General features: G+C 42.5%; 1 protein-coding gene across 3 annotated transcripts; it reads right to left on the reverse strand.

Annotated features, from left to right (window-relative positions):
• Positions 1-965: 965 nt before the first annotated feature.
• si:ch73-204p21.2 lies at positions 966-10,533 on the reverse strand. 3 transcript variants are annotated; one of them, XM_044196263.1, is made up of 10 exons: positions 10,294-10,531; positions 8,678-8,743; positions 7,855-7,920; positions 5,929-6,055; positions 4,174-4,231; positions 3,998-4,067; positions 3,252-3,329; positions 2,412-2,474; positions 2,220-2,294; positions 966-1,752 (listed from the first exon to the last, which is right to left on the reverse strand). In XM_044196263.1, exons 4-10 carry the CDS (start codon positions 6,048-6,050, stop codon positions 1,448-1,450), a joined length of 771 nt encoding a protein of 256 aa, XP_044052198.1. In that variant the 5' UTR covers positions 6,051-6,055; positions 7,855-7,920; positions 8,678-8,743; positions 10,294-10,531; the 3' UTR covers positions 966-1,447. The 3 variants fall into 3 exon arrangements, with proteins under 3 accessions (XP_044052198.1, XP_044052205.1, XP_044052188.1); XM_044196270.1 differs by lacking the exon at positions 7,855-7,920 and having other exon boundaries at positions 10,294-10,532; XM_044196253.1 differs by lacking the exons at positions 7,855-7,920; positions 8,678-8,743 and having other exon boundaries at positions 10,294-10,533.
• Between the last annotated feature and the right edge of the window lie 1,177 nt (positions 10,534-11,710).

Here is an 11,710-nt window from a genome sequence, read left to right on the forward strand (position 1 = left end):
CACAGCACTGTCAGTTACAGCTGGACGTCATCGACTCATGACACAGCAACATCATCTGACTCAGCGTGACTTTCTAAGTGCTGCAACTTTATTCCAAACTTGCGTCCGACCACTCATGAACCTGCAGAGGTCGAACGAGCCGGATGACACTTCCACAGGAAATGATGAAAATCATTTCCTGTCGCGCTGCAAGGTCGCGCTCTCTTTTTAAAGTGCTTAGTTTTTATAATCAATATATTCAATATATCTACAGAGTGGAACCTCAAGAGAGCAAAACAGAGACGATGGTGGAAGATATCTCCACAAATACTTGTGTCGCAATGTCCGCCTCTTCAGCCACATCTCTCCCAGGCCCCTTCAGCGTTATTCTGTACCTGCCCACCAATCACCTCACTCCCCTCACCTGAGCCGCCCCGCCCATCTCCCCACCTGCACCTCATTCCCGCGTCAGTCGCTCTCTGCAGTTTCGTCAGAGCTGTCCTGCTGTCGGGAATCTGTACCGGATCCTGCCTGCATGTACCTGCCTGTAAGGCTTTTGATTTCGGTAACCGCTGACATCATCCCGACTGGCGACTTGTCAGATGCCGTAAGGCCCGGCCACACCAGCAGTTCAATTCATTCCAATGGAGTCGCTGCCATCAGTGCGTCGAAGTAAATCCAGTTCAGCTCTGAGTGGACGCAGAGTCCAACATGTGTGTCACCACCCAGCTGTACCGAAGCTCCTCCGTCAGAGTAGAAACTGCTCCACAACAGAGACCCGGTTTGCTAGCTGACTGCTAGCAAGCTCGTTAGCTCAGAGAGCTTTTACTTGCGCGGCGCGCTGTGGTGAACGACGTGCCACGGAGCATGAGACAACGTAGAGAGACGCTTATTATAAACGTTATAAAATCTAATAAACAGATCGTGCTGCTCCCCAGGGGATGAACATTTTTGCTGCTTACACTTTTTCATCAAACCGAGAATTATCACTGTATGTCCGGAGATGTGGAGATCGCCGGTTTTTGTCACATAACCTTTATTGAAGCAAACATGAAAGACAACGGAGGAGGTCATTTATATTTAGCGTCAGTGTTTCGGCAGGGACCTGTGTCACGGAGGCAGTTCAGATTAGTCTCAGCAGCTGCATCAACACACAGCTGTAATATAATATGCATCACATATAAAGTACAGATGTTATTAAAGTTTCACAGCTCTTTGATCAACAGCAAGTCGAATTTTATAGAAATGAACTAAAAGCAGCGGCTGCCTGGAAGGAAGGAAATCTCAAATTTGATGGATGATTGAAAACAAACTGACATTATGATACTTCATCATATGATAAATAGTTTATGGGCTAAATGTTGACAAAACGCTGGTATGGACGTCTTTCGTCCTCGGTGGTTTTCTATCATTTGTCCATCTTTAGTCATTTTTTGTCCTAAAGCTTCCATCCTTCATTCCTTCATCCTCATCCAGCAGTCTTCCTGTCAGGCAGCGGAGGTGAAGGCTCCTCCTCCACCTGTGCGTCCTCAGGTGTATGAACAGGGGGCGTGGCCAGCCGCACCTTCTTGCTGACTTGTGCATACACTGAATTCCTGTCGCTCAGATCCACCGCCGCTGCAGAGCGAGCGCCGCCCTCACCGCCGCGCTCCTCCCCTGGCTCGTGATTGGTCGGTGGTGACGACACGTCAGAGTCACCGTCGCCACTGCTCCGCCCTCCCCCGATGGTGTGGTAGATGTGGTCGGAGTCTGGAGGGGTGGAGCTGTTCAGATCTGTACACAAAGTTTGACCGATTATTATTCCTAAAAGATTTCTTTCTTTTCTTTATCTACTTTCTTCCCTTCCTCGCTTTTATCTCGTCTTCTTTCGCCTTCCCTATCCCCTTCTGTCTTTCTTCACTGTGTCCCACTCCCTCAGCTGCTCTTTCTGCTCTCACCAATCACAAACCAATGGCTATTTTCACACGTTATAATCGCATTGATTAATTGTTTGGCCCATAAAGTGTCAGAAAACAGTGAAAAATCATTTTACAGCTGCTTGTTTTTCGCCAAGAAGAAGAAAAGCGGCAAACTGTCGCATCAAAGAAGCTGGAAACAGCAAATCTTTGAAAAAATTAAAGGGGATTTATTATTTTTTCTGTCGATTGACTAATCAGTTAATTGACAAATAGTTTCAGCTCTAATCGTGAGCATGTTCCTGGTTATTTCTAGTCATCATGTCACTAAAAACATCAACAGGCCTTGGTTCTGTGGCGCCCTCAGGTGGCTCCTCCACGCAGTGGACGGGGCGGCGTTTTCCTCTTCAGGTTTTGGCTCTGAACACACACACACACACACACACAGCAGTGGGAATCGAGCATCATGGGAAATGTAGTAATAGGTTTCTGATATGCTTTAGTGTTTCTTCTGATCAACAATGAGTAATAAAGTACCTCCAGCAGTTTCAGGATCTCTTGCTGTCTTCATCACTGCTGCGCTGCCATTGGTCAGAACATCTGAGGAGACACACACACACACACACACACACACACACACACACACACACACACACACACACACCATCACTTCAGATGACATTACATTGATTCCCATTCATTTCCCAAAGCAAGTCTTCACCCTGACACTGAATGATCTCCGTTACGAGGACGTGCATTTTGTCCCCAGAAGGAAGGTGAGTCCCCACAACATGAGTAAAACACAGTCACACACACACACACACACACACATCAACAGCAGCCTCACATGTCCCATTAAAACACCTGCGACCTGTTTGTTTTGTCTGTAAGACCTTGTTCACCTTAAATATAAATACATTATAATTTGGAAGAAATACATTTATCATTTAATTGTATTCATTGTTTAAATATGTTAAATATGTATCTGTTGGCTTTTATTCTGACGGACTGAGAATGGGTCTATATTATTTAACTTATAATAAAAATAGATCACATTGAGCTATAGTACTTTTAATATTAAACCTAAACTTTATTTTAACATATATGCACGTTATCTTGGGGCTGGACAATGAAATCTGAACACATTCTCAACATGATTTTGACAAAACATCAAAACGACTGCGCCACGGTCACAAAAAATCCTAGTTTCTGATTGGCTGGCAGGTGTCTAAACTAAATCAGTGCTCGAGGTAACCATAGCAACGGCACTGATGCTTCAGTTAACCCGGCAGGTGGGTCAGTGGACACACTGAACACACTAACACACACTCTCACTGTCTCAGCGTGTTTGATCCTTTATTGATCAGGCAGACTGACCTTGGTGGTTCTGTGGCGCCCCCAAGTGGCCCCTCCATGGAGTGAAGGAGACTGTGTTTGCTCCAGCAGGACTCAGCTCTACACACACACACACACACACACACACACACACACACACACACACACACACACACACACACACACACACACACACACACACACACACACACGCGAGGGGAAAGATCGATACGAGGCAGAAATCGCTGGTCATCTCTAGAAAAATCGCCAAACTGAAAAAATCTCAAACCTGTGAAACCCGATCTGTGATTAACTTTGGTACTTTGGCCTTTAGCTAATTTTTTTCTTATCTTTTGATAGTATGATGTTAAAAAAAAACATTTTAAAGAAGATATGCCTTCTTTACTTTTTCTCAAGGTGTTTCTTTCACCAAATGACCTGTTTTTGATCCTCTGATTGGATAATTTACAGCATCATCAGCATTTATATATATATATATATATATATATATATATATATATATATATATATATATATATATATATATATAATATATTTAATGCATCTGTTGTCCATATACCTGATACCTGAAAGTCATGGAGAATGAATCGTCGTAAATCTAAAAAATATACCAGCAGTGAGCAGGAGTGCAGCGGATGAGTATAAAAGATCAGATCAGATCTTATCAGTAATTATTAGCTAGTTTTACTTTTTAAAACTGATTCTTACTGTCTTAGACAACTCATCTTTTCCTGGTAAAGTCTGTTGCTGTTCAAAAGTTCACTCACCTTTTTCATCGTTTTGGATCTCACTGATCATGGGATTCTCTCTCGCCACCATGGCTTCTTCCAGCTTCACCTGTCAATCAACATGATTAAAGACGTCGTCCACCTCTCGGAGGTTTAACTGTCTGCAATGAACAGATGAAGAACAGTCTCCATCTCAGAGGTCAAAGGTCTCTTACCACTCTGATCAGCGTTGAAGGATTTTTGTCTTCAGAATCTCGCAGCTCAAATGAACGTCTAGAAAACCAAGAAAAAAAAAAAGGCCCAATCAGCTCAACTTTATTTATAAAACCTGAACAACAACGCTCAGTCCCGTCGCCAGAGGAACCTTCATGGACGGACATCTGATTTCTTTCTTCTTTCTTTTTTAAGCGTTCATTAATCTTTAAAAACGATAATGGAAATATGGTCGATATTTACATTTTGTTTCATATTTTACATTTATTGTTGGATGGAGTTCAGGGAGGAATTAATGAAGTTAAATGAATTTTGTGATACTGCTGCGTCTTCTGCAAGGCTCCATGCATGTGATTTTCCTAATTTATGCACGCAATGCGTTTGTAACTTAGCCAATAAAACCGCAGCATTACAGTTAGACTTAATTACACTTTTGTGCAAAAGACTTCCACGATTCCCTGACGACACTGACAGCAGCGTGTGACGTTTTGTCAGCGACACATGACGACAACACGACAGCATGAAAACGTCCCGTAGGCCTCATCGTGACGACACCGGCAGCACGACGTCTCACTCAGGACAAAACCACGTTTCAATTGCTGCATTTAGTCCATGCTGGAGGGGACGTCTGAATACAAACCTCCAGCCACGACAGATCAATACAGACGCATGACTGCAGGACGCGATACAGAGCGTTATAGGAACAACAGAACAAGTTCAACTTGTGCAAATGTCCAGTCAAATGAGCCTGTGGAAGTATCTGATGATCCTCCTCCATCTGAACAAACTCATGCTGTTTGTTCAAACACTGTTGCAGATTCACATTTTACATTCAAAGTACAAGCTCATAAAGTCCGAGCTGCGGTTGGAACTGTGGGTTATAAAAGTGACGGAGTCGAAGAGAGTTGCTGATTGGACAAATTACGGTAATATGAACCTGGATTTGGTTGCTGATACGACACACCTGGACAAATGACTTCTGTCCAGTTACACAAACGCCCACAAGGTGCGTTTCCATCCAGGTGTTTTACGCACATTTGCATATAAAATGCATGTGGGTGAAACCAGAAGCAGACGGAGTGAATAACTGCTGACGTCACGAAGCCTGAAGAGCTGAGAGCATCAGCTGTGTGTGGAGCGATGAGGAGGCTGGAGCCTTCCTCACATGAACACATGAAGCCGACAGAAACGTCATGTTTCCATCATGTTTCCCATCGTCTGAGCTTTTAATGACGTCGTCTCGCTGCGTCCTCTTCTTCTGCGCTGCTTTAACGGCAGCGGCTGGAGGATCAGCTCCACCAGCTTTTCACCTCCATCAGCCAATGAGCTGGTGTTCTCGCAGCAGCAGCAGCAGCAGCAGCAGCGGGTGGAGACGAGCAGCGAGTCACGTTTTCTTTTGATGATTTTCAGGAAATCGGTTTAAAATGTGCTACTTTCGGATTGAAACTACCGACTCGTGAAATCATTTGAACCCTGCTGGTCTGAAAACCAGACTCGCAGCTGTTCCTCACTGTACTTCTTTCGGATGATTCGACCTTAATTGATAACTTTTGGTGTATGTGGGTCAAAATAAACTAGTGTGTGCTCATGCATGAAGGAACATGTCACCCAGTGCAGCAGTGGCACAGAGGAAGAACATGCATCAGGTTTGTTGTTTGAGTCTGCGCACGGACTTTGTTGACAGTAATAGAAATATAAAATACATAACCAGACTTGTACTTTAAACAACAGTCGTGTGGAGAACAGAACCAGCCGACCTGCTGCATTCGCTGCAGAGAGCTGTGAGGAAGATGGAGAGGAGGAGGAGGAGGATGAAGAAGCTGACGACCCCTGAGGAGAGGAACCACGACCCGGTGACCTCCGCTCCGACTGCAGCCATGATCACTGAGGGAGAGAGAGACAGGTGCGCTGAGAGAACAGGAAGTGAGCCGCGTGAAGGTCGACCTCTGCGCGACCTCTGACTAATGCGAAAAGGTCTGCACGTTTTAGGTAAGCTTTAACACATCTGAACTGTCGGTGGGTTTGAGCAGAATATATATACTCTCTGACGTAGAAAAGGTTTCAGTCGTAGTCGTCTGGACACTGTTTTCAGAATCAAGACGTTTCGGCTCCCATCCGGAAGTCATTCTCAATTGTGAAAAAATGGGACGGGAAGAAATTTAAGCTACTCTGAGTTGCTTAAGCCCCGCCCTCAGGAAGGAGTCTACCTGAGTATCTGTTGATTAGCTAGTTTCACCTGAAACTGACCTAATAGTTTCCATGATGGCCCAGTAATCAGTAATCAGGCCTATTGTTTTCTGGCTGCACCTCCCTCATCACTGTTAAGTACCTGATTAGCATGTGATTGGCTTGACCACGGTGATAATACACTGTGGTAAACTTTGGACAGATTGAATCTCAGACCACCATTTCTGTTCAAAGAGGGGTTTTCTTTTTTCACAAAAATGGCTTCTTTGACGCCCCGTTCAAACCAACTCTTCTCTCTACTTAGACTCTTCACCTCGCTGTCTTCAAATGTGTGGTTTGTAGCTTTTAGATGCAAACGCACGGCGCTCTGCAATCCCGAGTTAGCGTGTCGTCTGTGCTGATAAAGTCTTTTGTGAAGTGGCTGTTTGGTCTCACCTGTGTACCGTTCTTTGCAGTTTTCCTCACTGCACTGAATAAACTACATTGCTCTGTTTCTGTGTGGGCATCTTGTCCTTAGGGTGAACAAGTTTCTGTCTTAAAGTGTTGCCTGGTTTAAAGAAGACAGGAACATCGTGCTGTCTAAAGATCCTAACAGTGATCTCTGACGTGTGTGTGTGTGTGTGTGTGTGTGCCACAGTAACATAAACAGACTGAAGTCTCTGGAATCAGCTTGTGAAATGTTGGTCCAGTCTTAATCTGGATCTCCATGTGTCTCAGTCTGGACCAAAGTGGAGGAACAAACCAACACCATCACCCAACAACCCAACCCAACCCAATCCTACCGACAGTCAGCGCTGGTTCCTTTAAACCAAGACCACCATCGTTCACTACCCTTAACCACCTGGTTATTATTGTAACCACGGCGACGAAGGTTCCCTAACCTTAACAAAGCAGTCATTTTAACCCAAACCGTGATCTTTCCCTAAACCTAACCTAAGTTGTGTTGGTGTGCCTAATCCCGACCAGACCTTAGCCACGGTGTGGTGACATCACAAGACAGATTTGAAAAACACTGAAAAGGACGTCGTCCTGCCGATGGATGCATAAGATCAGAAAACACTTTTAATAATTTAAAAATCGAATCTTCTCCTGTAGCAGAACAGCTGTCCTGATGTTAACAGCCCCAGGTTCAGCTGCACACGAACATCAGACAGTGAATGGAAATGTGCCGAAGGCTGTTTAGTTTCGGTTTCTGTCAACACGCTGATTCTTTCAGGCCGCGAGGAGGAGCAGCAGTGAAACATGAGCTGCGTTTCCACCCAAAGTACCAGGAGCCTTTATTCCCAGGAACTACTTTTCAAGGAAGTAAAATGTTCCTTCAGCACGTTGTTGTGTGTGTCTCCACCGCAGTCTAATGACCCGTGAAGATCAGGCAAATTACACTTACATTAGGTCACACCCATCACACAGCTGCGTAACTATTTAACTTATTAAACTCATCACCTGCAATTCAGCATGATTATATTATGATTATATTTTAACCTCTGCACTCTCACCTGTTTGAAACCCTGAGCTCAGCGCTGTGTAGCGGTGAAACGGAGAGCCACTGCTTCCTCAGAGCGCTGTAAATATCAGAATATGGTAACACAAGCTTAAGCATTACGTGCCTTTTTACATATATAGCAGTATATGTTAGTTTTCAGACACAAGACCAGCCACTATACACACATTTATTAATCTGCAGAAATATAAATGTGCAAAAATGGAGGATATTTAAAACAGCTTTTATCACTAAAGTCGTATTTATAGAAACAACAAGACTTTATAACCACATTTCCATTTTAGTGGTTTATATAGAAAGCTAATGACTGCTACATGTAAATAAGTAATAGAGTTTCTCTGATCATTAACATGATTAATGACAGGTGGAAGGTCAAGGGTCAGAGCATGATCACCTGTATGAAAATACTTAAAACTATGAATGTGATTAGAAACAAACTGAAGATGATGAAATATTCGCTTTCAACATACAGATAAGTCACACAAATGGCCGCACTGAATGTTCCTTAAAGAAATAATTATCTTTAAAGCAAATGCTCGCGTCTCTCTTGCAGCTAAACTTCATCCCAAAATACAAAGTTCCCCTCCGAGCTTTCCCTCAGATGCCAAAAAACACAGAAAATTGAAAAATGTTCCAAAACAATTTATGAAACCGGCGTGTAAACATAACCGACTAAACATGAGGTCATATTTAACACCGTAAAATAGCAGACAATGTGAGCGAAGGCCTCGGATTATGAAAAAGAAAAGACGTGCGCGTGTCGTGTGATGTCAGTTCCCGTTTAGAAAACAAGATGGAGTCGGTGTTCAGACGTTTACCTCGTTCTCTCGGTTCCAGCTCAGCGAGACGTGAAGCAGCGGCAGTTTAAACATCCTGACTGACTCCTGCCAGACAAACACAAGGCCATCACAACAAACAAACAAGTGAAGCTCAGCACACGCACACTAACATGGACAGGTGTGTCATATTTAGAGGGATTCCTCAGGTTCAAAGTAAGAAATAATATTCATTTATAAAAGTGTTATTCAGAGGCTTATTCACTTTCAGGGCAGAGAGTTAGATGACAAGATTGATATTCACACCTGTCCATTAAATATAAGGCTCCAGACAGCAGCTAGTTAGCTTAGCTTAGCATAAAGACTGGAAACAGAGGGAAATAGTTAGCCTGGTTCTGTCCAAAGGTAACACAATCCACCTACCAGAACCTCTAAAGCTCACTGATTAAGTATGTGCGGGACTATTTCTTGACTCTGACCACTTGCTTGGCAACCAGTCAGGAAATTTCTGATCCCAGCCAAGAAACAGTCCGCCACATAACCCCCCCGTAAGATGGCAAATTGTTGTTTTTACACTTTGTATGGATTAAACAAACGAGATATAAGGTGTTAATCAGTGGATTGTGTTACCTTTGGACAGAGCTAGGCTAGCTGTTTCCCCCTGTTTCCAGTCTTTATGCTAAGCTAAGCTAACCAGCTTCTGGATGTAGTTTCACATTTACCGCACAGTCATGAGTGGTATCAATCTGAACATCTGACACTCAGCCAGACAGTGAATACACGTATCTCCCAAAATGTTGAACTATTCCTTTAAATAAGGGGTCACAAGTTGAAAAGATCTGAACCATCTCCAACAGCAACTGAGCAAACTCCGTCTGCTGATGAAGACCACGAGATACACTTTCACAAATATCCACATTTCACATATTTGAAAACCACATGTGCCTGTATTAAACACAGGTGGATATGATATCGGTATTATTGATATATGACCGTGTTTTCATGATGTTTTCTGGTGTGACGTCTTACAGTTTCCGTGTGAAACATCTGAAAATCATACAAATCATGTTCCAGATGCCGCAGTTTATATGTTGGATATGATTGTCTGAAATACTGTTAAAATACCTTGAAATATAAACACACACACTGTATATATATGTATATATATATATATATATATATATATATATATATATATATATCAAACATGTTTGTATGTATGTCTGATATTCCAACATTTTCCTTCTACAGAATTGCTAATATCGTTATATTATTGTTTAATAATTCCCACAAACATATAAGTTGTGTCTGCGGTTTAGACTCATGTGTTTATTGTGAGTTATCTGTACTTTCTGTTATTCTTTATTTCTGTGGTGTCGCTGATATTATATTAAATAATCTAATAATATATAATATAACAACAGTCGTCCTGAAATAAGTCTCAGACTAGTTTTATTGCTCTTAACATTTTAACATTTGCGTGTTTAAATAACTGCAGACAGCTGAAGGACGTGAGAACGATCCCGAACCTCTGACTGTTAGAGACTTTTAGATCTAACAGAAATATACAGAAAAAATATCTATGTTGACTCGTGATTAGCTAAAGATGAAGTAGTTATGAACAAGTGACAGCAGAATAAACTCAGTATAAAGCCTACCTGTGTCCATGGTGCAGACAGCTGTTAGTCCAGGTTCAGACACTGTATGTGAGGAGTTGTTCCTGCTGCAGGTTTACTGATTGACAGACTGAACAAACACGAGACTCTCTGCTGTTTGAGCTGCTTAAAGACACACACACACACTGTTTATACACATATACACGTACAGTATGTGAGAGCGATGGACAGACTACTGAAGAGACAGGAGGGACACCGTCCTCTCGTTCGCTGTCTTCCTCAGAGTCAGATGAGAAGACGGATATCAGTTTCATCTCTGCGCGTCCAGTACAGAGATAGGACACGTTTAGCCTAGCTTAGCAGAAAGACTGGAAGCAGGGGGAAACTGTTAGCCTAGCTCAATTAAAAGAGAAAAATACACCTTGCAACAACGTCGAAGCTGAGTGATTTACACGTTGTTTCTTCTTAGCTGACAACGTAGTCACTAACGCTAACAGGACCTAGGAGCTAACTTGATAGCTTTTTCTCAAAGTTTAAATGTTGTCAGAACTAAAGACAGATGAGCTACAAACACATGCTTCTCAAAGACAAAAACAATTATTTCATTGCCTAAAAGAACACTCTGACAATTTGGGAAATACTCTTTGCAGTGCAGGAAAGATCCAGGATGTGTTTAGCCAAGCTAGCTTAGCTCCACTCCACCTTCCAACTGATTTACGTGTTATCTTGTTGTAAATAAAATTTACCGATGGATTATAGCTTTAAGAGTTTCTTTCATGAATTTAGTTTAAATAATAACTTAAATGACAGAGGTTCATAAAGGCAGTTTGTCTTCGTCTGATTGTTTTAGGCAAACCAGCTACAAGCTAGCTCACTTGCTAGCTAGATATTTTGCTTGCTTGGAGGTTAGCTTCCTGACCTACTCTCAATAGTGCACGGACTAGGAGTTTTTAGAAGTTATTTAATTACATTGATGCAGGAGATGCTAAGCTATTTCTAGCTGGAAAAGGAACAATCTCTCATGCTCGCAACAAAACAAAATATGAACAGAAAGAGCATGAGCACGTTTATTGAACAGCTGTGGAAACAGACTAAACCCAGCTGATTGCAGGATGGACTGGTGACTAGTTTGTTAGCTAAAAAGATATGTAAATCATTATCAGACAGAGTTGGAGTTGTTAGAAAATGGATTTTTTCGATGGAGCTAGGCTAGCAGTTTCCCCCTGCTTCCAGTCTTTGTGCTAAGCTAGGCTAAACACATCGTGGATCTTTCCTGGACTGGACGCAGGGTCATTTCCAAAATGTCAGATTGTTCTTTTAGGTAATGAGATAATTCTGTTTTTGTCTTTTTGAAACGCACATGGTTTTAGAAGCGGTCATCTTGTAATGCTAAAAGTTTGCCAAAAAGCTACTGCGTTAGCGTCTAGGTAGCTTATAATATCTTCAAGATCTTGACCCC

This window comes from Siniperca chuatsi, linkage group LG1 (genome assembly GCF_020085105.1).
Source record: "Siniperca chuatsi isolate FFG_IHB_CAS linkage group LG1, ASM2008510v1, whole genome shotgun sequence".
Taxonomy (NCBI): Eukaryota; Metazoa; Chordata; class Actinopteri; order Centrarchiformes; family Sinipercidae; genus Siniperca; species Siniperca chuatsi.

What these genes read in the sequence shown, in the direction of transcription:
- si:ch73-204p21.2 (XM_044196253.1), bottom strand. An exon ending in CTCTGCAGCGAATGCAGCAG is followed by an intron (nt 4,232 to 5,928) that starts GTCGGCTGGTTC and finishes TTGGTTTTCTAG; the next exon opens with ACGTTCATTTGAGCTGCGAG. An exon ending in GATCCAAAACGATGAAAAAG is followed by an intron (nt 3,330 to 3,997) that starts GTGAGTGAACTT and finishes GTGTGTGTGTAG; the next exon opens with AGCTGAGTCCTGCTGGAGCA.